Genomic DNA, 22,202 nt, shown 5'->3' with positions numbered 1-22,202 from the left:
TCATGTCTTTTAAAAAATTTTACCTCAGGGAACATGTCATTGGAGAGAAACATCCACAGTGAGGGAAGATACTTAACAGGCTTTATTTTACTTTCCTGAAGGCTTTGCCATGGAATTTGGACGCTCAAGCATTGTGATATTGTTTTGACAGTACAGGAAACATGTAGCCGATATGTCACGGAAATCAGTAGATTTGTAAACACAGACTCCACCCGCTTTTGGTCATGATGCCTTTTCATCTTTCTGGCAACAGTGAGAAAAGTACAGTAGCCATAGCGTTTTACCACAAAGTGTTAGGGGGAAAGAATACCTTGTCTTATCATTCCTTTCACTTTCTGTCTATCTTTACGGATGCTGGGTTACAGCTGCTTATCAGAAGAAATGGGTTGTGGTGATGCTGATTAGCCTTCAGCATAGATTGAGTGAAAAAAAAAAAGTTTTGTCATGACTCAGGAGGAAGAAGAGGCACCCTGTCACTTTTGAACTCTGTGTGTTGAAGCAGGTCTGTCATGACCCATGTAGGAAAAAAAGACTTCACTTCGGCTTACTTTTCAGGACTATTCACCAGGAGACTCTCCACCGGGAACACCACCAGCCTCCCCACTGTCCTCGGCATGGCATATGTTCCCCGAAGAGGATTCTGACTCCCCACAGTTTCGAAGACGGGCACACACGTTCAGCCACCCACCTTCAAGCACAAAGAGAAAGCTGAATTTGCAGGATGGGAGAGCTCACGGTGTCCGCTCCCCTCTTCTGAGGCAGAGCTCCAGTGAACAGTGCAGGTGAGTCCAAACCTCCTTTCTGGAGGATGAAATACAATTCTTCTGTCACGTGTTCTGATCAGTATGGAGTCAAGATTGATTGTGACTTCATGCTGTCGACATTTTGGTTTTAGAAAGACCAGAAAAATGAATTGAATGATAAAAACCTTCATTACTGAAGGAAACAGGGCAAGCTTTAAGGTACACCCCAAGAGAAGAATTAAAGCATTTCAGATGAAGACACTTCCCTCCCGCCCCCAGAAAAATGGGGAAAACAAGATATTATGCAATTGTTTTCTCTGAAAAACTTGGTGACAATACATATTACTCAGTGTCTTTTTGATGGTGGCTCTAATGAAACAGAGTCAGCAAATTTGCGGTAGAACGTCCTGTTAGCCTATAATAAAATACAAGGGTTAAAAAAATCACCCAAGTTACCTTTGTACCTGTGATGAAATTTAGCTATATTTCATAATGAATTAAAGCCAAAAATGAAAATTATTAAATATTTTATCTAGAGCAAAAGGATGACTGTAAAGAAGAATACACATTTCATAACTGACAGGAAGTATCCATTAGAAATGATCTGATATGGTATTTAAGAAATAATTAAACAGAGATGTTTGGCATTTGGTAAGATATAATAAAGGGCGTAAGTCCAGAATTGCAGCATGGTTTTGCTTCTTCCTGTGTTGCACATATCACAATTGGTATCCTAGAATTAATTTTGTTTTCCTTCTTTGCCTGAGAGTTTGATCCAGGAAACAATCTGATAGTCATCCCAGTTGAAGGAAAATCCAGAACTCTAAGTAAAAGGGAAGATGAATTGTTGATTACTTATTACTAGTTACTTACTTAATTATATTAGTTATAATTACATATAATAATTATATTAATTAGTTTTCATAAAATTTACCCACATTTCTTTTAAGGATACTATTTTATCTTCAGTGTTGTTTTTTGACTGATTTGATACTTAGAAATAAGATAGATATTTCAGATATATGAAAATAAAAGATTAACAGAATTAATTTTTCTCAGAGTTTCCTTTCTAAAAAAAGATTAAGTATTCATGTGTCTATCAAGGGTTTTTTTTTTAAATGACCACCTCATTTATATTTATACAAAGCAATAAGTCTGTTTTTTGCAGGAAATGTTATCAAGAAAAAACATTATTTTAAACTTATTATAAATGATTTCTCTATTTCTCCTTACATCTTATAATGTAAATGCTCAAATAATTCTTGTCAATATGAAAAGATGCTATTTGTGCTATTGTGAAAACTTGCTAGGAAAGGACTCTTTTGAAAATAGCTGTCAGTGGAGAAGGTTTAAGGATTCAGGGCAAACTGTGGACATAGTCCCACAGGCTGTAGGGAGTACATGGACATTAATGTTTCTTAAGCCAGAGGTATTATGATGGCTTTCAACAACCAAACATGTTGTTCCTAAATTTTTTGAAGGGTTTATATCTTTAAAATAGCTAAGTCTTTGAATTACTGATAATCTTTCACAGGAACGTGTTTCCTGTAATTATTTCTGCTTTCCTACTTTTTTCCCTTGAAGTATCTTTTGCATGTAAAAACAAACACCGTTTGTCCTAAAATCTTGAAGAATTTTTCAGAGACCAACACGTCTGGTTGGTCATGCTGGGTGAGGAGGTCAGTTTGTGAAGAGTGAGCTAGGTCATGGTCATCGAAAGAGACGACTGCATGCTCCCCTCTTTCCAGCCCTGACCTTTGAAAGGAAAGCTTCAATCGATAGCAAGAACCAGTTTATATGCTTTTTCATAGTGCATGAAGATTTTGTCGAAATCTAAATTAAGACAAATTTGCTGTGTTTTCTCAGCATTCTTCCATCAGTGCGGCGCATGCCCAAGGAGAGTATCTCTTCCACCAGCCTTCCAAGTCTACACACCTCCTTCTCTGCCCCTTCCTTCACTGCCCCCTCTTTCCTGAAAAGCTTTTACCAGAATTCAGGTAGACTGTCCCCACAGTATGAAAATGAAATCAGGTGAGATCAGTGTCCTCTGTTTGCAAAGCAAAGTTTTCTGCAGTGATATATTGATATGTTACTAAAAAGTGGCTGATGAATTTGGAGTGACGTTGATGCATCTGTATGCTGTGCTTGTTCTAATCCATCTCTAATATGTCGGTTTTAATTCTGATGACTTTTATCAAGCAAACTTTTAAAACGAGTGTTTTGAAGCTTTTAACAACATGATCATCTTACTTTTTGAATTATCTCTTTTCCTACTGTTTGTGTGATTCTACCCCATTATGCTCCAGAGTCTCAGCTTTGTGTTGTTTACAACAAGCCTTGGTGCTAACACAGACTAAGCAAATCTCCCCCAGTTGTGCTTTTTTTCTTAGCCTCTCTGGATATGGAATCTGAAAGCCACTGATTAAAACAAGTGTACTTAAGTAATAGATACAATATATCTTTATTTTTAAGTACATAGAATGTATCTAGGCCTTTCTTTGAGTTTTCAGTGACACAGACTTACTTCTCTGAAACTGGGTGTAATTATTTAATGCCTGTACTACCCTGTTCATGTGAACTTTCAGAGAGCAGGAAGGATTTCTTGAATCTTGTAGATATTTGATATTGGTTCATTTCCAATATTAAAAATATAATAGCCTTTTAAATCTTCTTCTTTGTGCTTTTAGCTACACAAAACTAGATTGAGTGGTTTTTGGGAAATTGTCTTTTTTAAAAATTTTAATTTATGAAACCTTACTGATTATCCAAATTATTAGTGGGATATTGACAGCCTCTGGAAAGTGGTCCGTTAAGTTGGGAATTCTTTTAAAGGGATTGACTGTTGCTGGCTTAGACTTTTGTGATATTCATTCCGGTTTTTACGTGTAGATTGACTCATTCTTTTTTTTTTTTTTTTTTAAATCTCTGGTATTCCATTTCACACACCACAGTTTTTCCACTCTCTTGCTGATAGACATTTGGGTGTTCTAGTCATTTGATATTTGGCACTTCTTGCAGTCAAGGAGAGGAATGCCTGATACCAGTCAGCCTGTGTGCCATGAGATTTTCTTGGATATTCTTTTGGCCTCATTTTTTTCAGACTTAAGATATCCCAAATGTTAGCATTTAACTGGGTAACCTTTAGTAACTGGTTACATTAGACTAATCCTTGAATTATCTCTGAGTAGTATTTTCTGTCTATGTGTGCCAACTGTTTTCACTCCAAGAAAGGTAGTTAATATTGGATTTAAAACAATTTGAATCTGAATTTGTTCTGAATTGGCACAAAGTCACGTTCATACATTGAGTTTCTAGCAAAGAAAGTTAACCTGAAGAACTGATTTTAAGGGTTTTTTTCACAGGGGAGCCTGGCTGGCTTAGTCAGTAGAGTGTGTGACTCTTAAATCTTGGGGTCATGAGTTTGAGTCCCACGTTGGATATAGCAATTACTTTAAAAAATAAATATTAAAAACATAGACAAGAGGTTTTTCAGGAACAACCTTATGGGAGAAGAGTTAAACAAAATTGGCTACAAAAGCAGTATAATATATATGGAATATGCCATGAATTGAGAGAACCAACAATATACATATATAAAAATATCAGTTTGCCTTATCTCTATAGTACTACCGATGAATAGGGATACAACACTCTCATTGAAACCCATGGGCAGTTTCTTATTGTTCTGTTAGTTCACGTGAGCATCTGGACAGTCCCAGTTTTTTTCTGGAAACAAAAGCCTGCCTGAAAGTGAAAATTAGGAAAAGCCATTGAGAAGGTCCAAGGTTAGCTGTGAACAGAATGCAGAATACCAAAACATTGACTTTTTCTTAGATTATTTATAGTGTTTAGATTATTTAGAGTGTAGAGTATTACATATTCTTCTTCAGTGGTTTTGCGTAAGTGTAGGCATTTTTCTTGTTTATTACTTCTTTGTCCTCTGTACCTCATTCTAATGAGGGATATTGAAGTCAGAGGCAAGTATATATTAGTTTTAAATTGAAAATTTCCACTTTTTGTAGCTATCTTACTTGAAGTGATATTAAAACCTGTAGGAAAATTTCATTTTATTTATTTTTTTAAATTAATTTTTTTAAGGATTTTATTTATTTATTTGACAGGCAGAGATCCCAAGTTGGCAGAGAGGCAGGAGAGAGAGGGGGAAACAGACTCCCCGCCAAGCAGACAGCCTGATGCGGGGCTCGATCTCAGGACCCCAAGACCATGACCTGAACCGAAGGCAGAGGCTTAACCCACTGAGCCACCCAGTCACCCCTATGGGAAAATTTTAAATTTGTAGGATTATTAGAAAGAATCCTGTTTTCTGTACTTTGTTATATTTTGTTGGCTCTGAGAAAGTCTAAAAATCAGAGAGCACATTATTGTACATTTTTCTTTCACTTCTGTACACTTTTTATTCATTTTTATAATTTGACAAGCCTAGAATCAGGCCAAAAAGAGATTTATAATTTTTATTTTCATAGAAAAGTACACCAGTCACGAGAATTGAGCTCATTGGATTATCACAGAGTGAATCCTGCCGTGCCCCCCTCCTTCAGTAACTGGAATGCTATCAGCACTCCCACAGTTCCTCCCCTTTTTCCACCCAATTCCTTCCCCTCCTCCTGACCGCTAATACCATAATTCATATTTGCCTGGTTTTGAACTTTATATAAACGGAATTCTTCTGGGGCACCTGGGTGGCTCAGTGGGTTAAAGCCTCTGCCTTCGGCTCAGGTCATGATCCTGGGGTCCTGGGATCGAGCCCCACATCGGGCTCTCTGCTCGGCAGGGAGCCTGCTTCCCCCTCTCTCTCTCTGCCTGCCTCTCTGCCTGCTTGTGATCTCTGTCTGTCAAATAAATAAATAAATAAATAAATCTTAAAAACAAAACAAAAAAAACCCAGAATGATTCTGGTTTCTTTCGTTGCATGCTAGTTTCTGAGATTCATTCCCATTTTTTATGTGCACTTCATTAATTTTTTATTGCTGCATAGTATTCCATCTAATATGTTACAATTTTATTTGTTTGTTTTTTGCCAGTGGACATATGGATTGTTTCTAGTTTTTGGTTTATTTTGTTTTATTATTTTTTTCATTTAGAGAGGGCTTGAGCAGCTCTCTAAGTAAGACAGAGGAAGAGAGGCGGAGAGAATCCTAAAGCAAGCTCCATGCCCACCATGGAGCCCGACATGGGGCTTGATATCACAACCCCAAGATCATGACCTGAACCGAAATCAAGAGTCAGACACTTAACTGACTGAGACACCCAGGAGCTTTAGTTTTTGGTTATTCAAAGAGTACTGCTGGGGCATTTGGCTGGCTCAGTTTTTAGAGTGTGTTATTCTTGATCTTGGGGTTGTAAATTTGAGCTTCGTGTTGGGTATAGAGATTACTTAACAAAATAAAATCTTTAAAAAATAGTAGTCCTATATATTATTAGTTGTGCATATCTATCCATTATTGAGGACTACGTCCACAGTAGTAAAATTGTTAGACAAAATTCTAATAGGTTTATTTCAACTAGTAAGTCACTTGGACATAAATTTACTAGTTACAGTCTTGGAGAGGGTGTTTTTTCAATTTGTACTTAGAAGTAATTTTAGATTCATAGGAAATCTGAAAAATATTATGGAGAACTCCTAGAAATGTTTTATCTAGATTCATCAACTTTTAAAAATTGCCACATTTTCTTTATTATTTCTTCTGTTCATTTACATATATAAATATATAAATGTAATGTATATGTAAATATATGTATGTATGTATGTATGTAAATAGATGCATACATATATCTTCATTCTAAGCCACTTGTGAATAGGTTGCATATATCATGTCCCTTCCCCCTGAATAGTTATATTTCCTAAGAATAAGGATAGTCAAGTGCATGCTTTTAACCCAGTGATTTCTGAATCTACATTTCTCATCACTACTTTCAGAGAGAACATTATGCATACATAATTACTGTAGTATCTGGAAATATTCAGAATATTAAAGGGAGGATGTTCAGAATACCATAAATAAAGAAAATTATATTTTATTAGTTGTATTTCTAAATATGCATAGTCAAATAAAGCATAGAGCAGGTTAGCATATAGGCTTACCCATACTACTTTTTAAAAAGCCTATTAATTTGAAATTTGAAACTCAGATTAGGCATCTTTCTCTAGGACCTCTATCCTGAATTATTAAAAACATGTCAGGTTACTGTTTTTAAACAGGCTGAGAAGAAGGAGCCAGGATATTTTTAATATCATGGTTTATTGATAAGTAGGTTTTTCTGCACAGCACTGAAATGATTAAGGAAGAGCAATAAGCATGTTTTGATTTATCTTTGAATTAATTTTTAAAAAGTTAATGTTATTTTATTGTTTAGTGACTAAACTATAATTGTAATGATATAGTATATTTATATAATATTTATTTATCAGAAATATCCTTTCTATCAGCAATCATCTTTGTCACTCCTTATAATTGCTTCTTAGCTTTTAAGCCTGTAACTGAAAAAACATTTATATTGAAGTTCATTGGTCAAAGTAAAATGATCGTCATTATTGCTATTCACTTATAAGACTTTTCAGTGAGAAAATAAGATTTTTGCTGATGTACTTTGTGGTACAGTTTTGGTTCCATGTAGTTCTCTTGTGTTCACTGATAAAAATAGTATTATCATAACTCATGGTTCATTATTGCCTTATCTATGCCTTATTGATGACTAATGGGAATGCCTCTTTATTCTAAATCCTGATTTTGGACATATATCTCTCTATGTGTGCTAATGTTCCTTCTTTTCCTGTTGTACTAGACAGGACACCGCTTCAGAATCAAGGTGATTTGAGGTCTAAATATGTTCTTATAAAAACTCATAATTTCTTCCAACTGAATATCACTCCTTTTAAAAAGCAGTTTTGGCTGTCTCCTAAGTGCATGTCAAAATTCCAGTACTCTGATGGTTATGTAGTAGGGAAAATGTGATGCCTGGTGTAATCAAAGATCATAAATGATCATATAAAATGTTGATTGTAAACAGAAATCCTGTTTCTACTCTATTCCATGGTGGCAATTTCTTAGTACGGTGCTGTGGCCTTCAATCAAAGCCCAATTTTAATTTTGAATTAATAAACATGAATTTGCTCATTTGGAGGTACATATGCATATATAAGGAATTTATTTCAAATCCTGAGAAGATGCAGAAATGAGCATCCTAAAAGAAACATACTCATAAAATTCAATCTGGTTTTCCCTCAAAGAGGATTGTTAATCTCTTTCTGTTCATCTTAATTCCTCACACATTGCTTACTTTTAGATACTGCTGGAGGCCAGACCTCCCGCAGGTCCGGACAAAGGAAAATACCTACTTCCTTATTATGGAAGTCTGACCACATCTGTAGTGACATTTCTTCCTCTTGACCTGCATGTTTTTTTGGTAAACATCCAAAATCATCGCTGGAAAACTTAATTGAAGATGATTATTTTTTGCTTTGTTCTAGTGTCTATACTTAGCTTATATCAGGAATCCAGTCAAACAGACATACCCATCTTCCTGTTTGGAGCCACTAACATTTAGATTTCTTTCTAGCTGGAGTGAAAACACATATGAAAGGCTGAACTAGAATGAAAAAGAAGGAGAAAAGAGAAAGGAGAAAAAAAGAAAATTATTTTGGCTACACTGATAAGACTTGAAACTTTTCACGGACAGGCACTTTTTAATGGTTGGGTGTAAGACCTTTAAATAATACTTTTTATCTACTTTTAAAACCCGAATGAAAATGTTAGTTTTACTGTGTGTCTTTGTAGGTTCTACTATAGGCATAGAAGTAGGTCTGTTTATTATTACCTTAGAAATCATTTGGCCTGTAATTTCCTTACTTTACATATGGTTAAATTGAGCCCCAGGGATATTTTGTATCTTGCTTGATATTATTTTCTTAATTTTAGGTTTTAGGGATGTGAGTAAGCAAATGAGCTTGCTACCCAGAGATACTTTAAATTCCAATGCAAAGAACTTGATCTTTTAAAAATTCACATTCAGTGTAGAGTTTAGGAAATAAAACGCTTTGTTTTTCTCATTCTTTTTGTTTTACACATTGTTCTGCTGATTAATCTATCTCTGATTCATAGCTTAGATGCTACATATTGTTTTCCACTAGAATAGTTCAATATCAATTTAATTTAATTAGTAAAGATTTTCCATAGAATGATAGGATTGTCCCCAGTTGAAAGCCAGGTTTTAGCTAACCTCTTAGTGTACCTGATGGGACTGAGTTAAATTATACTATGGATCCTGTGGGAAAAGCTGAAGTTTCATCATTGTGTTGTTCCATGAGCCTTTCTTGAGGTATTTACCAAGAGAAGGCTTTTTCAGATTTCTGTCACATAGTTGCTATCACAGTAATCAAGTCTTGATTCTATCTTGAGTTGTAAAACATTGTGATTTCCATGTAGCTTTAATCAGTACTAGTCATTTTTTGGACTTGATGATGCTGATAGTTTTCAGTGGGGGTTAGAGGGCAGGAGGATGCGGGGGGCAGTTTGCTGCTCAGCAGAATAATCCCTTTGTATATTGGTCCTTGCCCAGGACCTTTGTGAAAAATGTATCTGTGTTGCCCTGGGGCGGGAGATGGGGGGGTGGGGGGGGAGGGGGAGTAAAATGTGACTGCAACCTTAAGGTAGAGTCCCTGTGAGTGGTCACGAAAACATCTTCATTTTATATAGAATACATAGAATTAATTGTTATTAAAGCAGAGAAGTGTGCATTAAAAATTCTGTGTGAACACAGAAGTATGATGTTAATTTAATAGTTGATGTGGTGAAGCTTCTAACTGCTTGGCCAAAGATGTATTAAAAAGTTATCTTGAAGCTTTGTGGGAGGGTTCATATTATACTGAGAGCTTTGGATTCATGCTGTGTCCAGAAGGACTTGGAAATGCCTCCCAGCCTATAGGGTGATAACATGTAAGATAGGATGTTTCCTTTCCTTGTAAAGCATTGGTCCCTTTTGGATTAATTAATCAATTGCTTAATTAATTAATTGCTTAATTAATTGCTGGCTGGTAATAGGATGTATATCTAGAATACACCAATACAAAAATATGTGGGAATTCTCCACATTGTCTTCCCTTTCTAATTATTCATTTTTAATGTCAGACATTTTCAGTAGAGGTAATTCTGGCACAAAATACTTTTTCTGAATATGTCTCTTGGGAAGCAGTTTATAATGTGCATGTTGGTGTTCCAAAATGCAAAAGCAGGAGGAAAAAGGCTATATGAAAAAAAATAGGAAATAGTTGTAATTTATCATTAAAAAAAGGTTAAAGATAATTCATACACTAATATAGGTATAGTCTACCATATTAATGTGGTTTTTTATTTGATCCCATTATTTTAAAAAAAGTATTTGCATTTTGGAATGGAGGTATTTCAAAAGCAGAGAAGAAATGAGACATTTGCATAAATGAACACCTAATTCTTTGAAGTTATGACTTTATTCCCTGAAAAGATGGAAAAAGGCATACTGATCAAAAGACTTCATGCTAGAGACTGACTTCTTTTTCACTAGAGCACACAGGGTCCTTGGGGTCCGGACAGCTTTACTTTTATGGTCTGATAGTGCTTTGGTGAACTAATGCAGAGTATTTACACTGGCCTGATAAGCTGTAGTGCCTGAGTCTCTGGCTTCTGGACGGCCCGGGGTTTGAATCCTGGCTCCTCCACACAGCTGGGGGCAAGTTCCTCAGACCTTAGTTTCCTCACTAAAAATGGGAACAGAAGTAACACATACCCCACTGTGAGGATAAAATGAGTTCGTACTTGTAAAATGCTTAAGACAAGGCAGTTGCAACCTTAGGAAAGTCAGATTGCTGAGCACATGTAAATCAAAAGGTGAGCTGCGTGAGCTGCGTACTTTGAAAGCCTTATCTGGCCTCTGACTTCTGGAGACAGGGTTTCTCTCATGAAGTGAAGCAGGGTGGCTTTTGCCTTTTCTCAGCCACCAGCCTGCTTTTTCAGGATGCCCTTCTTTAGTACAAGATAAAGGATCAAGATCAAGGGTCTGTTATGCAAGTTCTTTTCAGTAAATCATCTTATATATTGACTGGTAATTTGGGGCTTATAAATTCTGACCATTAAATTCTGGACCTAAGAAGAAAAATGTGTCATTTGGCAATCTATTTAGATTATAGGATTGAAATTTTAGATGTTATGAAACTTTCAGCTTTGTAATGGGCTAATGGGAGGGGTATTTATGCACCTGTTTTCTGACCTAGTCCCCCAAAAGCACATATTTTAGAGACAATAATGAAGTTGGTAGGGGTACTTTTCGGTTTTATGTTTAGTACTCTCAGACATTTGATGGGTAATCAATAGTGAATTGGAAGGTAATTTTTTTTTATTTTTTAAAGATTTTTATTTGTTTATTTGACAGACAGAAATCACAAGTAGGCAGAAAGGCAGGCAGAGAGAGAGAGAGGGAGAAGCAGGGTTCCCGCCGCTGAGCAGAGAACCCGATGCGGGGCTCAATCCCAGGACCCTGGGATCATGACCTGAGCCAAAGACAGAGGCTTTAACCCACTGAGCCACCCAGGTGCCCTGTGATTTTTTTTTTTTTTTTTGGAAGGCAATTTTTAAAAGATGTTTTAATTCCAGCATTAAAATATAAAAATTTAACAATCCTTTGGTTTAGTTTACTCTAGTTCTCTTCATTAGAGCTGCTAAGAAGGAAGGAGGAATTACTGAACATTTACCCCATGAGGCATATTCAAATAGGTACTTCTTCAGAAGTCTTTCTTTAGCTTATAGATGCTCTTCTGTAGGACAGGAATCACACGTACTTGGAAGAAAGATGCCTTAAGTTGTTTCCTAACACCACTGTCATTGTTAATACTTATCAGTGCCATCCAGGGCTCAGTGTGTACGTTTGGGAAAGAGAGCTGTTAGAACATTTTGCCAGAAAGACTTAAAATTCATGCTACACACAGGGTTTTAAAATGGTATTCCTGACATGTTAGACTAACCAATATGACTTTTTTGTCCATTTTACTTAAACTTCTGAGTTAATGTTTTGTATGGCTTTACAATATTAATTTATGTAATGGAAATTTGTTAAGTGCTTACTATTATTTTCTAGTAACTGTACTAGGAGCTAGAAATACATTCTGAATACTGGACATATAGCAGCTAACTGCTAGTAAGATAGTGTTACCAAAATGAAGATACAGAGTACGTCAGGGGTATTTGTCAGAATATAACTGTTATTTACAGAACATTTGATTCACAGTTTCCAAAAGGGAAATACTTCAATTAATACTTTCCAAAGTGAAGAGCCTAGATGTTATCATTGACAGATGAATGGATAAAGAAGATGTGGCATATCCACATGTGACCATCCAAAAACCTGAAATCTTGCCGTTTGCAACAAGGTGGATGGAACTAGAGGGTATTATGCTAAGCAAAAGAAGTAAATCAGAGAAAGACAATTATCATATGATCTCTCTGATAGGAGGAATTTGAGAAGCAGGGTGGGGGGTCGTGGGGGAAGGGAGGGGAAAAAATGAAACAAGATGGGATCAGGGAGTGAGACAAACCATAAGAGACTTTTACTCTCAGGAAACTAACTGAGAGTTGCTGGAGGGGATGGAGGTGGGAGAGAGGGAAGAGCCAGGTGGTAGACATTGGGGAGGGTATGTGCTAGGGTGAGCGCTGTGAATTGTGTAAGACTGATGATTCACAGACCTGACCCTTGAAACAAATAATACATTATATGTTAATTAAATAAATCTTTAAAAATAATTAAATAATAAATAAATAAATAACCAAATTAATTAAATTATCTCCTTAAAGGACCAGTCTCCAAATATAGTCACTTTGTAAGGTATACTGGGAATTAGGACTTTAGCATATGAATTTTGAGGAGAGAAAATCTGTCCATAAAGGCCATGAAGAAAAAAACAAATGTCATGTGCAAATTTACAAAGAAATGTCTATCTTTTATAAGCATTCTGTTATTCAAGTCGTATATATGAAAAAAACAACAACTTTCCAAAGTGGAAGAAAGGTGAACATGCTTAATCGGGATTACAGGGATTTTTGAACCATAGACATGTAGTGGGTCATAGATTTATTTAGGATACATGACAAAGGGATTTGACTGTATTCAGATGTACGTACACATCTGAGCTACCTCGTGAAGTATCGGAACATATCATGATACTTACTAACTGTGCAGCAGCTCGGGCATAGATCTCTTACTTCACCTTAGTTTAGCGAATCCAGAAGGAGTATTTCCAGGGAAATAGATCAAGATGAAAGAGAACTGAATTACCTGATGTCTGCGAGGACATAAAATAAAAACAACGATGACAGGCAGGTGCAGAATTGCTCTCCTGACTGTTGATGGCCTCAGCACTACTGAGGCAGGGTTGTGGTTTTTCCAGCTCCATTTCCTGACTAAGTACTGACTCTTCTTGACTCCATTAAAGTCCCATATCTGGGGCGCCTGGGTGGCTCAGTTGGTTAAGCAACTGCCTTCAGCTCAGGTCACAATCCTGGAGTCCTAGGATCCAGTCCCGCATTGGGCTCCCTGCTCTATGGAGTCTGCTTCTCTCTCTGACCTTCTCGCCTCTCATGCGCTCTCTCAAATAAGTAAATAAAATCTTAAAAAAAAAAAAAAAAGTCCCGTATCTTTTCTTGGTGGTATCACCACCTGTCAATATTATTATCTTCATCATTTTCTCAGGAAAGCTCAGAGGCTTTGAAACTGAATATTACCACCACTGACAGTCACAGTTATTACACGGTGTTCCAGCTACTAACAGAAATGGTCTCAAAAGTGAGTTTGAGTCATAATGACCTTTTATTGCAGATGGGCCTAACATAACTTAGAATGTTCTTTCCTAGGAAATGACATTTTTAGAGCAGATCAGCATTTCCACATGTTTGTTTCATAAAGCACCAATGTAGAAAGATGCCACACCCTCAAACTCCCCCAAAATTGGAGAAGGTGATTATGGAGTCAAGTAATTTAAACAAATGAAGGTGTGTCTGTATATTACTTACCTCTTGGAGTGTCCTAATGCATACCAGCATAATATAGTCTCTGTGAAGTCCTGCTATGAAGAAATGTTGCATATTTTTTATCTTAATCTAGCCAGTCTTATTGATGACAGTTTTTTATTGATATATCACCTGATAATAATCCCAAGGTTAACCGTTCCACATTTATTCAGGTTCCTTTCTGCCATGGTCCAGATATTGGCGGCTAACAATTTGTAGACAGATCTTAAGAGCCACAGCCTGTGAGAAGCTATCTTTATCAGCCTTTTCCATAAGAGCATAAGGAAAGCCCTTTATGAGCCTTCTAGGAAATGTTTACATTGCTTAGAATACACTTTCAAATTTTTTAGCAAAGCATGAGTTAATTATTTAAATAACCTTTGCTCCTCTGTATACATACTTCTGTTCCTCAGGTTAGGACTTGAAATGGTTGGCTTCTATGGAATGAGTAGAAACCAGTGAGCTTCTCAGGACTGCGCTATGGCTTGGATTGCATTTTTCTTAGGATATGGCGGCCTGGGTGACCAGTGTGCCTGGTGACGCATTGCGCCATGTTGCCCGAGGCTTGTGCTTGCCCATGGCAGAACTTGTGAATGGCTTGTGCTCCCATATCGTGGTGAAGTCCATCTTATGCAGTTCTCCTTACAAGTTACGTATTTATTTGCTTTCCACAGTGATGGAGAAGGGAGAAAAAGGACCTCGTCTACTTGCAGCAACGAGTCCCTAAACGCTGGAGGAACCCCTGTCACCCCTCGTCGAATCTCCTGGCGGCAGCGCATTTTCCTCAGGGTTGCTTCTCCCATGAACAAATCTCCCTCAGCAATGCAGCAGGGTCTGTGTGGTACACACAAAACAATTACGCCTTCCTGGTATCATAAACTAGGGGATGGAATGCAGTGCTTTGGGTACAAAGAGATTTAAATGATTACAGTAGAGAAAGAATTTGTTTCTGTATCTGATACAGTGGTAAACTTCTCAGTTATCATTAGAACATGTTAGACATTCAGTAAATGCTTGTTGAGTGAATGAGTATGTTTCCCAGACTAAGCACTATGATAGTGCTACAAAAGCATAGATTTTTTTATTATTAGAAAAGTAACCTACACTTTTGTAAGAGTCACATATAAAACAAAGTGATATAGAAATGTTGAATGATTGAGAATGGATACAGATACACTAGGCAAATATCAACGGAAAGACTAGACCTATTAGTAATTAAAGCAAAGACTTCCAAAAGGGCAAAGGGAATATAACAATAATCAAAGATACAACAATAATGAGAACATGCATAATTATACAGCCCTGAAAGCCAGAAAATAGAACTTTACAGAATGTTTGGGAGAAATGAATCAGTAACTCTCATGGGAGATTTTAACATATTCCTCTCTGCAAATTAAATATAGAGAAGGTAAATACAGATAATATTTGAGAAATACAATTAAACAAGCTTGATCTAATATTTATACAGAGCCTTGCCCCCTATAGGGTAAATTCACTCATTCTTAGCACACATAGAACATTCCTAAAAATTAATTATGTACTTGGGTACAAAGGCAATTTAGTGACACAATCATAAATATTCATACTATATTCTCTGATTACAGTGCAAAAAAAAAAAAAAAAGAAATCAAGAATTAGAAGACAACTAAAATATCTCATGGGCTTGGAGACTGAAAACTACCCGTAACTGGAAGAAATAAAATATGCTCAGAGCCATATACATCAACATTGCACGGTATTTAGAGGGCCTTTCTAAAAGCAGGAAAGACAAAACTCAAATATACTGACGTATTCATTCAAGAAGCTAGAAAAGGAGTAAAATTTTTAAAAATTATTTATTAAGGAAATAAGGGTAGGGACAGAAGTCAGTCAGTAAAGAAAAAGAAACAAAATAACTCACATTCCTTGAGAAAAAAATGAACTCTGCCTAGGGTGGCCAGAGAAATCTATATAGAAATGTTGGATATTTAAATTCATTTGTTTATTTATTTATTTTTAAAGATTTTTATTTATTTATTTGTCAGAGAGAGAGAGAGAGAGAGCAAGAGCAAGCACAGGCAGAGTGGCAGGCATAGGCAGAGGGAGAAGCAGGCTCCCTGCAGAGCAAGGAGCCCAATGTGGGACTCCATCCCAGGACGCTGGGATCATGACCTGAGCCAAAGGCAGCTGCTTAACCCACTGAGCCACCTAGATGTCCCGGATATTTACATTTAAACTCGTTGCTGAGAGACGCATGTTTCAGAAAAAGGGACTAGCAAAGGTCTGATGTTATTGGAGAGAACTTTGCAGGTCAGAGAATCGCGAGAAATTCAGCATGATGGGAGCAGAGGACGGGAGATAGAAATAGGCCAGAAAGTTTCCATGAGGCCAAAGTCTGAAGCCGTCTATATGCTATTTGCAGTAATTTAGATTTTGTGCTTTCGGATACAGCAACCATTGAAATGTTTTAAGAGACACAGTCGTGTTTGTTAGTAGAAAAATAATTGGCAGGAGTGCAAAAGATGGCCTGGAACAGAGGGAGAGAGTGAGCTCCACGATTGGGTAAGGGAATGTTGCAGGAGCGAGCAGAGGTGCCGAGCCAGGACATGCCCAGTGTTGCTCAGTGGCTCTTCTCCTGCCGGTCTCTGATGGTAGATGGAGACCCTTAGGAGATTGCTGCTACCTGCTCATGTAATCCTTTTGCTTTGCACAATCAGAGAATGTACAGAGATAAATTGCAGAAGTGTTGGGCTCTGGGGAATGCCAGTTCACTTCAGAACACCTATCTTATAGGTCATTTGGTGTGGAAAGAAGAAGTGGCGAAATTACATGTGCTTTCGTTTCACTCAAGAGGGAAATCTGGCAGGGGAATTTAGTCTAGTGAATTTACTTAAGTCGTTAGTTCCAGAAATGCAGTTACTGGGAAAGTGGTTTTGTAAAAAGCTTTATAGGTGGAAGATAGGATGAGAGAACACCAGATCTAGACAAAGCTTCCGTAGTCCGGGTTACGAGTCAGGAATGCCTCTCACTGTTTTCTTCTCTGCAGATGGACTGGACAGGAACGAGCTGCTGCCACTGTCCCCTCTTGCTCCAACCATGGAGGAGGAACCGCTGGTTATATTTGTGTCTGGGGAAGATGACCCAGAGAAGGCTGAAGAAAGAAAGAAATCAGAAGAACTGAGGAGTTTGTGGAAAAAAGCCATACATCAACAAATCTTGTTGCTTCGAATGGAGAAGGAAAACCAGAAACTTGAAGGTTAGCCATTCAAACAGGACTAAATGATATGATACAGTAGATAACGGAAGGGTTTAGGTTAAAACCAACCCCAGCCTCCCCCACTCGTTTTCAGAATGTAAATACACTTTTACTAGGATTTTACTAGGATTTTACTGGCTGTCATCATTTAGTGTTATTTTGTAAGGTTGCTATGACAATGTTCAGCTTAAAATATTTATATTTTTGTTTCCTTGATAAAACGTCAGACACCTTTAGAGTAATGGGAAATAAATGGGTAAATAGTAATTGGGTAGTACAGAAAGTAGGTTCTGTGGAGTCAGTGCATTTGATATGACTGCAAGTTTCATGCTGTTGTGCATAACTTAGGAGAAAAACCCTTAAACATAAAAAATATATTCTCTTTTTTTTGAAATTGATTCAAATTTTAGGCTAATTATATTTATAATAGAAGAAATGTGCCTATTTCAAATAAATTCTGTTTTGTACCCAGTTCAACTATCTAATTACCTGTTATCAAGTCAAAGTTCCTATTTTTTTGTTGTTGGCTTTATACATTTTCTATTTAACAAATCATATTCAAATCTTTATTAAATGTATAATTGGATAATTTACAATACCTACTGTGCCATTTCTCGTGCTTTACGGCTTAGTTTATGACTAGCAAGTGCTTTAGAATGTGTTTTCCAGACTTTGAAAGAATGTTATTTAAGCATATACAAACCACACATTAAGAGATGTGCAGATAGTACCAGACTCAAAAAATGTATTCATGTTATATTATTTGGCAATTCACTTAACCCAAAAAGGAACTTGTTTTCCACATTTGTAAAATGAATGATTTAGCTTAAGTCTACCCTTTGACTTATAAGTCCTTTGACTTATTGGAAAATGTATAATCTAGGTTTTTCTCTGGCTTGGTTTTATTGTGTTATCTTCCAAAAAGCTTTTTTTGTGCAGGCATTCGCATTTCTGTGTTTGTCACCTATCTTAAGATTCCTCTTATTAGACTTACTGTTCAATTTGCTTTTTAAATTGAATAATATTTAGTTTGCCCGGAAACACTGTATTTTCTTCATTGTTGTTTTCTTGGCAGAATGGAAAGTATATGAGGTTTTAAGTAACCCTAGCAAATGAATCTTCTTTTCTTTAAAATTAAAACCCCAATTAATCGTTACTGAGATAGCTTTTAAAAGGTTGTTGTGATAAATGGTATGCCCACTCAAGCTTTTATTATAGATTTTGAGAGGGATTGTGTTCCTATTCAGGATAAGACAAGAGATGACATTTAGCAGATATGGTAAGAAACCCTTATTAGTTCTGGATTTCTTAAGTAACAAAGACAAAAAATAGTTGAGCTGATTAAAATTCTATTCAGTGGGTAATCATTTATCGATGGTTCTTTGTTGTTTGCCTAGTTAACCGGGTGAGGACAGACATTGACTGCTCTTCCTCAGCATTTTATCCTCAGGGCCTACAGCTGGCACAGGTCTTGATTATTATTTTAAATGAATAATGATCTAGAGAAGGTTGCAGGGGAAAAAGGAAATGTGTCCACTGTAAAAAAAAAAATTAGTAAAGCTACATATAGGGTTGTATTAATCATGTGCTTTAATGAACCCACTTCTTGAAAAAAATTATTTGACTATTATAGAGAAGTATAAAGCAAATATTGAGAAACAAAGCTAAACTCTGCTAGAAAGCCATCTAGTGGTATCCAGGAGGAGTAGTTTTGTAATGAAACTTATTTTTGATTATGTTTGGACTTCTAGGTAGAAACTTTTATGCCTTAGTTGAATAGTGGTATTATAAGATATTTAAATTCTTTGAAATGGTTTCAAACACACTAAGTTCAGGGTAATACTCATTCTGCTATTGTTTTTGTGCTGTCGAGGACTTTGGATGCTTGACAAAGATTTGTATTGCAGAAGGTAAGGGGTTGAGCCTGGGGAGCTTGAATGGGTACATGTTGATCTGAGAGACTCCTGTTCAAAGTGATCCTAAGGAAAGAGAAGAAAAAAATAGCTAATTTTTTTTTTCATTTTTCCCTTTTGGAATCAATTATTAAAGATAAAGAGCACATTAAGATAGTAGTTGCTATTAGAGGCCTTTTTAAAAATGAGCTCTGGGCTTATCTTTTAGGTTATCAAATGAGAGAGAATTCTGTAATATAGTAAAGAATGGAAGTCATGTTGATTTCAGTGAAATGAAGTTTCCTCTTTAAGGTTATTAAATATGAACAGGGACACATGGCTTAGTGTTTTTAGAGGCAGTATTGGTAACTCTGGAAATGGTTATAAAAATTTATTGGGTTTTATGGTCAAATATATCTCTAATTAATGTTAGCATGAGGCATTGTTTTATCCTATATTTCATATATAAAATATTAATGGTGTTGAAAAGGATGCAAGTTGTTACTTCTGAGGCTATCACGTTTGTCAAAAAAATTGCAGTTTATAGCCTAGCAAACGTGGTTTGTTTTTTCATGCTTAGCAGAGTTCCCATCTGTAAGATACAGAGTGAAACCTCCTTAGGAAGTTATTTCTGATACTTTTTTACATGAAATGACTCAAAGTTTGGGAACCTTTCGGGTATCCTCAATTTTTTTTTTTAAGTTTACTCTTTGATCAGATGTTAGTGGATGATTCCTGAAAGTCGTTTGGTATGATTTTACAAATAAAACAAAAATGTTAAAAATCCTGTGTTTTAAGAATGCACGGGTTTTACATAAATTGTTCTATTTTTGTTAGCAAGCAGAGATGAACTCCAGTCCAGAAAAGTTAAACTGGACTACGAAGAAGTTGGTGTATGTCAGAAGGAGGTCTTAATAACCTGGGATAAGAAGCTGTTGAACTGCAGAGCTAAAATCAGATGTGATATGGAAGATATTCATGTTTCTCTTAAAGAAGGTATTCTGGATCCTTTTTTTTTTTTTGGACTACAGTTGATGCACAATGTTACATTAGTTTTAGGTGGATCATTGTAATAATCTTTTTTTTTTTTTTTTTAAGATTTTATATATTTGAGAGAGAGAATGAGAGCGAGCAAGCACAAGCAGTGGGCGAGGGGCAGAGGGAAAAGCAGACTCCCTACTGAGCAGGGAGCCAGATGTGGGACTCGATCCCAGGACTCTGGGATCATGATCTGAGCTGAAGGCCAATACTTAACTGACTGAGCCACTCAGGGGCCCATGTGATAATCTTTTATAAAGAAAACATTTAGAGATTTTTTGATTGTGTAGCTCAGGCATATATGCTTTGCCTATAAAGAATGGGAAGTAATTTGCTTTTTACTACAGTCAGTGGCTCAACTGGGAAGAAAACTATGCTTAATGGAGAGCCTGCCTTTCCTAGAGATTGTCCCAACTTCTTCAACCAGCTCTTCCTAGCCCTGTGTTGTTGTTTACCAAGAGGGAGTGAATGCATTGGTACAGACCTTGGATTACATTCATAAAAATAATTTAGACTTATAAACTTGACCCACTTCCATCATTTGGTCAGAAATGTTTATATTTATGTGTAAATGTATTATATATGTATATTTTCACCTATGTGTATATATATACATAAACAGATTTACATTTTTATTAATCAGTCAGTTTTTCTTCCACGTATGTTTGTTTGTTTTCGAAAGCTTGCTTTTAATCAGCCATTATACTGCATTGCTTCTATACCATATAAACTGACTGATATTTAAACATCTCAAATTTAAAATTAAAAGTAGCATTTCTGTGACCCAGATACTAAAATGAGAATCTCCATGGCCTGAATGAACTGATGAGTGTAAAATAAAAATCCAAAAATGGCCAAAGAAATCTGATAATGAGTCTTGTTTTAAAAGCTTATGATTAGGGCGCCTGGGTGGCTCAGTGGTTAAGCCGCTGCCTTCGGCTCAGGTCATGATCTCAGGGTCCTGGGATCGAGTCCCGCATCGGGCTCTTTGCTCAGCAGGGAGCCTGCTTCCTCCTCTCTCTCTCTCTCTGCCTGCCTCTCTGCCTACTTGTGATTTCTCTGTCAAATAAATAAATAAAATCTTTAAAAAAAAAATAAAAGCTTATGATTAGTGTGTGAAACTGTTGCACCATTAAGTTTAAATTGAAGTTGGGAATAATTTTGTAAGATGCTACATTTACAAGCCTCATATATGGGGGTTTTTTCCCTTGAAGATATGGAAGTTGTAAAGATTTTCTTTGACTGTATTATTTGGGACAAAACAGTGGTTAATAGAATGTGTGTGAGATGTTGATCACAGCGGTCTTTGGAATAACTTTCACAGACGTTTTGGGGTGCTCATCTTTCAATTTCATATAGAATACATTTTAAACTTTTAAAAAAGAGGGGCACCTGGGTGGCTCAGTGGGTTAAGCCTCTGCCTTCGGCTCAGGTCATGATCTCAGGGTTCTAGGATCGAGCCCCGCATCAGGCTCTCTGCTCAGCAGGGAGCCTGCTTCCTCCTCTCTCTCTGCCTGCCTCTGCCTACTTGTGGTCTCTCTCTCTGTCAAATAAATAAATAAAAGCTAAAAAAATTAAAAAAAAGATATTTATTTATTTGAGAGAAAAAGAGAGAGAGAACGTGTGCTTGAGCAGTGGGAGGGACAGAGGGAGAGGGAAAGGATCTCAGGCAGGCTCCACGCTCATTGTAGCCTGTGCTCCAGAGAGGCTGAACTACTCTGGGTCCCAGTGTATGTCCCAGGCTGTTTCTTGCATGGAATGCTCTAGTTCCCTCTACATTTCTTCTTCCTACGTCTCTCCCTGCTCCCCATTTCCCATCATCCCTTTTTTTCCACCCCTCATCTTTCTTACTCTTCCTTTCTCTCCCCATTCCTTGCCCATCTGATGGTGTTCAAACATTCCTCTCCTTTTTAAAAATAACTAATTTCTTTATAAAATACAATTTTATTTATTAATTTGACAGAGAGAGAGCATAAGCAGGGAGAGCAGCAGAGGGAGAGGGAGAGAGAGAATCTCAAGCAGCGGGGAAGGGTAGAGGGAGAGGGAGATGCAAGCTATCCCCTGGGCAGGGAGCTCCCCGTCGGGGCTGAATCCCAGGATCTCAGAATCATGACTTGAGCTGAAGGCAGACACATCACTGACTGAGCCACCCAGGCACCATCACCTTCCTCATCCCAAAGGGATTGCGGCCCACATTCCCAGCCTGGAGCCTGTTATCTTTTCGTTCTCAGTTCAAATACCATTT

At 36.9% G+C, this 22,202-nt stretch overlaps 1 protein-coding gene across 6 annotated transcripts in view; it reads left to right on the top strand.

Moving 5' to 3' along the window:
• TBC1D4 (TBC1 domain family member 4) overlaps window positions 1-22,202 on the top strand; it is a 192,459-nt gene that overhangs the window by 150,500 nt on the left and 19,757 nt on the right. For 3 of the 6 annotated variants that reach the window (XM_082701239.1, XM_082701240.1, XM_082701241.1), the window contains exons 10-13: window positions 556-782; window positions 14,467-14,624; window positions 16,818-17,027; window positions 19,757-19,915. In XM_082701239.1, coding sequence (XP_082557365.1) covers window positions 556-782; window positions 14,467-14,624; window positions 16,818-17,027; window positions 19,757-19,915 — 754 coding nt within the window. Of the gene's footprint in view, window positions 1-555; window positions 783-2,609; window positions 2,775-7,547; window positions 7,572-14,466; window positions 14,625-16,817; window positions 17,028-19,756; window positions 19,916-22,202 lie in introns of all 6 variants that reach the window. The other 3 variants (XM_082701236.1, XM_082701237.1, XM_082701238.1) reach the window with 3 other exon arrangements.

Source organism: Mustela nivalis (assembly GCF_964662115.1).
Source record: "Mustela nivalis genome assembly, chromosome: 15".
Lineage (NCBI taxonomy): Eukaryota > Metazoa > Chordata > Mammalia > Carnivora > Mustelidae > Mustela > Mustela nivalis.
The sequence above is the reverse complement of the archived record's forward strand: the minus strand, read 5'-3'. Positions and strand labels throughout refer to the sequence as shown.